At 72.4% G+C, this 4,210-nt stretch overlaps 1 protein-coding gene across 1 annotated transcript in view; it reads left to right on the plus strand.

Moving 5' to 3' along the window:
* DOCK6 (dedicator of cytokinesis 6) overlaps positions 1–4,210 on the plus strand; it is a 46,917-nt gene that overhangs the window by 31,031 nt on the left and 11,676 nt on the right. The window contains exons 29-35 of the mRNA XM_026660560.2: positions 149–318; positions 700–851; positions 1,546–1,728; positions 1,998–2,124; positions 2,283–2,367; positions 2,921–3,017; positions 3,499–3,670. Coding sequence (XP_026516345.2) covers positions 149–318; positions 700–851; positions 1,546–1,728; positions 1,998–2,124; positions 2,283–2,367; positions 2,921–3,017; positions 3,499–3,670 — 986 coding nt within the window. The remainder of the gene's footprint in view (positions 1–148; positions 319–699; positions 852–1,545; positions 1,729–1,997; positions 2,125–2,282; positions 2,368–2,920; positions 3,018–3,498; positions 3,671–4,210) is intronic.

Consider the following 4,210-nt stretch of genomic DNA (forward strand, 5'->3'; position numbering starts at 1 on the left):
GCTCTGGGAGGGGAGTGGGGTGCAGTGGTTAGAGCAGGGGGCTGGGAGCCCGGACTCCTGGGTTCTCTCCCCAGCTCTGGGAGGGGAGTGGGGTGCAGTGGTTAGAACGGGGAGGTCTCATTCCCGGGATCCCTCTCCCCCCCGCCAGCGTTTTCTTCCTGCACAAGAAGGTGATCAGCGCCCTGCACAACCTGCTGTGCAGCCACGACGCCGACACCCGCTACGCCGCCCCCCCCGTCCGCGCCCACGTGGCCCAGCTCTACCTGCCGCTCCTCAGCGTCGTCCTGGACGCCCTGCCACAGCTCTACGACTTCACCGGTGAGCGGGGCAGGGGCTCGGGACCCACCGGGCAGCCCCGGGCTCTAACCACTAGCCCCCACCCCTTCCCAGAGCCGGGGAGAGAGCCCAGCAGGCCTGCCTCTCAGCCGCCCCGGCTCTAACCACTACACCCCACTCCCCTCACAGAGCCGGGGAGAAAACCCAGGAGTCCTGGCTCCCAGCCCCCCCGCTCTAACCACTAGACCCCACTCCCCTCCCAGAGCTCGGGAGAGAACCCAGGAGTCCTGGCTCCCGGCTCCCAAGGCCAGGGAGAGGACGCAGGCGTCGGAGCTCCTGACCCTGTCCCGTTTCCTCTGTCCGGGGACCCCCGGGCTGGCTGGTGCCCTGACGCCCCCCAGCACTGCGCTCTCCCCCCCCCAGAGAACCACAGTCCACGCGGGCGCCTGGTCACCGTGCCGGGGGACGAAGGAGACAGCGACAGCGGCACCATCAGCCAGTCGGTGGCCATGGCCATCGCCGGCTCCCCCCTGCCCCACGCCCACCGGGCCAGCCCCTTCCCGCTGCCGGCAGCCGTGAGTACCCGTCGAGGCGCAGGGGGAGGAGGGGAACATCGGAGCGACCCTGATCTCTGGAGACGGAAAGCTCCCTTCCCGGGGTCCCCTCTCCCTCCCAGAGCCAGGGAGAGAACCCAGGCGTCCTGGCTCCCAGCCCCCGCCCTCTAACAACTCGATCCCCACCCAGAGCCGTGAGAGCCCCTCTCTGGGGCTGGGCTGGTGACGGAGCCAGGCGTGGCTCCCCTTCGAGCACAGCGCCCCCTGGGGGGGGCACCTGCGGGCTCGTTTGGCCTTGCAGGGCTGTCCCCAGTGAGCAGCCGGGCCTGGGGGTGGGGCCAGCCCCCAGGATCGATCCTGGGCCCCCCAAAGGTCCCGATCCCAGCCCCAACTGTGTGAGTGAAACTAGGGGCTGGGAATGGGGGGCAGCTGCTGGAGGGCGCCCCATGGGGTACGGTCCCTGAGCTCCCACCAGCCGAGTAGAGGGTGGGCGCTGACCCCGTATCTCCCCGCGCCCCTCCCCTCCCCCCGGCCGGCCGGGGCTGGGCGCTGACCCGTCTCTCCCCGCGGTCCCCCCCCGGCCAGGCGGGGCTGGGCGCTGACCCGTCTCTCCCCGCGGCCCCCCCTGGCTGGGCGGGGCTGGGCGCTGACCCCGTCTCTCCCCGTGCCCCCCCCGGCCGGGCGGGGCTGGGTGCTGACCCGTCTCTCCGCGCAGGCCCCCCGGCCGGCCGGCACTCTGTCGGCCGAGGCGAGCCGCACCCTGCTGGCCTGTCTGCTGTGGGTGCTGAAGAACGGGGACGCGGGGGTGTTGCACAGCTGGTGTGCGGAGCTGCCCCCCCTGCACCTCGGCCGCCTCCTCGACCTGCTCTACCTCTGCGTGGCCTGCTTCGAGTACAAGGTGCGGGGTCTGGGGGGACCCGGGGGGATCTGGGGCAGGGATCCAGCGGATGGGGGGCAGATCTGGGGGGGACCCAGTGGGCCGGGGGGGGAACTAGGGGCAGGGATCCAGCAGGCTGGGGAGATCTGGGGGCAGGGATCCAGCGGGCGGGGGGTGGATCTCGGGGGGGGGGACCCAGTGGGCTGGGGGGATTCCCCGGGGGTCCAATTCCCCCAGGAACCTTCCATCAGCCCCCCCCAGTGCTTAATCTCCCCCCCCCTCCCCCGCAGGGCAGGAAGGCCTTCGAGCGCATCAGCAGCTTGGCCTTCAAGAAGTCGCTGGACATGAAGGCGCGGCTGGAGGAGGCCATCCTGGGCACCGTCGGCGCGCGCCAGGAGATGGTGCGGCGCAGCAGGGGTGAGCCATGGCCGTGCCCCCCCTCCCTGCCCCCTACCCCACCGGCCCCACCCCCTGCACCTGCCAGACTCCCCCAGCCTGCCCCTGCGCCCCACCTCAGCCTGCAGCCCCCCCAGCCCCTGCCATGCGGCTCCTGACCCCCCCCCCCCTTCCCGCAGAGCGCAGCCCCCTGGGGGGCCAAGAGAGCGTTCGCTGGAGGAAGAACCTCGCCCACTGGCGCCCGAACTCCGACAAGGTGGACAAGTACGTGGGCTGCGGCGCCGCGGGCCCCGGCTGGGAGGGGAGGGAGGATGCTGGGGGCATGGGTGGGGGCTGGCTGCTGGGGGTCGCCGGGGTGGAGGGGAGGGTGGATACTGGGGGGGCGCCGGGGTGGAGGGGAGGGTGGATACTGGGGGGGCACCGGGGTGGAGGGGAGGCTGGCCGCTGGGGGCACAGGGGTGTGGGCTGGCCGCTGAGGGGGGCACTGGGGTGGAGCCGCGCTGGTGGCTGGGCGGTGGGGGGTGCTGGGGGACCCCGGGCTGGGGAGTGCCAGGCAGAGAGCAGGATGGAAGTGATGCCAGGGAACCCAGGGCACTGTGGGGGCACTGGCCCTGGGGGGCTCCAGGCTGGGGGCTGTTGGGGCAGTGTCGAGGTGGGGGATAGATGCTGGGGGGCCATGGGGTGGGTGGGCGCTGGGGGCACCGGGCAGGGACCAGGATGGGAGCGACGCCAGGGAGCCCATGGCACTGTGGGGGGCTGGCCCTGGGGGGCAGAGGGGGTGGGAGGGGTGGACGCTGATGCCCCACTCTGCCCCCAGGAGCCGGGAGGAGGTGGAGCAGGAGGTGCTGGTGGAGGGAAACCTGGCGACCGAGGCCAGCCTGGTGGTGCTGGACACGCTGGAGATCATCGTCCAGGTGGGGGCAAGGTGGAGTTACCCCCACACCCGCCGCTGACCTGTCCTGCCCCCTCCCAGAGCTGGGGATGGAACCCAGGAGTCCTGGCTCCCAGCTCCCGCCTCTAACAACCAGCCCCTGTGAACATCAGGCACTGCTTTCCCCAGGAGACTCTGCCCTCCCGTCCCCCCCGGCAATACCCTACAAGCTCTGCCCCGCGGCAAGCTCCGCCCTCCCCCCAGTGAGCTCCGCCCCCAGAAGCACTGCCCTCACGGCCCCTCCCCCAGCAAGCTCCGGCCTCCTCCCTCCCGGCAAGCTCCCCTTCCCTGCCCCCCACCCCCCAGCTCTGCCCTCCTGCTTCTTCCCTTCCCCGCCCCCCGGCGAGCTCCGCCCCCACTCCCCAAAAGCTCCGCCCCCAGAAGCACCCCCCTCCCGGCCCCTCCCCCAGCAAGCTCCGCCCTCCCTGCCCCGAGCTCCGCCCTCATGGCCCGTGTCCCCGCAGACGGTGCTGCTGGCGGAGGCCAAGGAGAGCGTGCTGGACGGGGTGCTGCGGGTGCTGCTCCACAGCATGGCCTGCACGCCCAGCGCCCTCTTCCTGCAGCACTGCTTCGCCTCCCAGAGGGCGCTGGTGAGCAAGGTGAGTGGGGCCCCCCAGCGGGGCCTGACCCGCGCAGGTAGAGCCATGGCCCGCGGGGAGCTGGGGGGTTGTTGACGGGTGACCGGGCTGCCGGGGAGAAGGGAGATCGGAGCCCGGGGGGGGGGGCCGGCTCTGGGGGGGTCGCACCCAGGTTCGTGTCACTCCATCCAGAGGGAGTGGGGAAGCCAGGACGGGAACCCAACCCCCTGCCCACTGGACCCCACTTCCTGCCAGTGCCGGGCGAGAACCCAGGCGTCCTGGCTCCCAGCACCCCCCACTTCAGCCACTGGACCCCACTTCCTGCCAGCGCCGGGTGAGAACCCAGGCGTCCTGGCTCCCAGCGCCCCCTGCTCCCTGCCAGCGCCAGGTGAGAACCCAGGCGTCCTGGCTCCCAGCACCCCCTGCTCCCTGCCAGTGCTGGGCGAGAACCCAGGCGTCCTGGCTCCCAGCACCCCCCACTTCAGCCACTGGACCCCACTTCCTGCCAGCGCCGGGTGAGAACCCAGGCGTCCTGGCTCCCAGCGCCCCCTGCTCCCTGCCAGCGCCGGGTGAGAACCCAGGCGTCCTGGCTCCCAGC

The sequence above is a fragment of the Terrapene carolina genome, unplaced genomic scaffold, assembly GCF_002925995.2.
Source record: "Terrapene carolina triunguis isolate 2854851 unplaced genomic scaffold, T_m_triunguis-2.0 Scaffold833, whole genome shotgun sequence".
Classification (NCBI taxonomy): domain Eukaryota; kingdom Metazoa; phylum Chordata; order Testudines; family Emydidae; genus Terrapene; species Terrapene triunguis.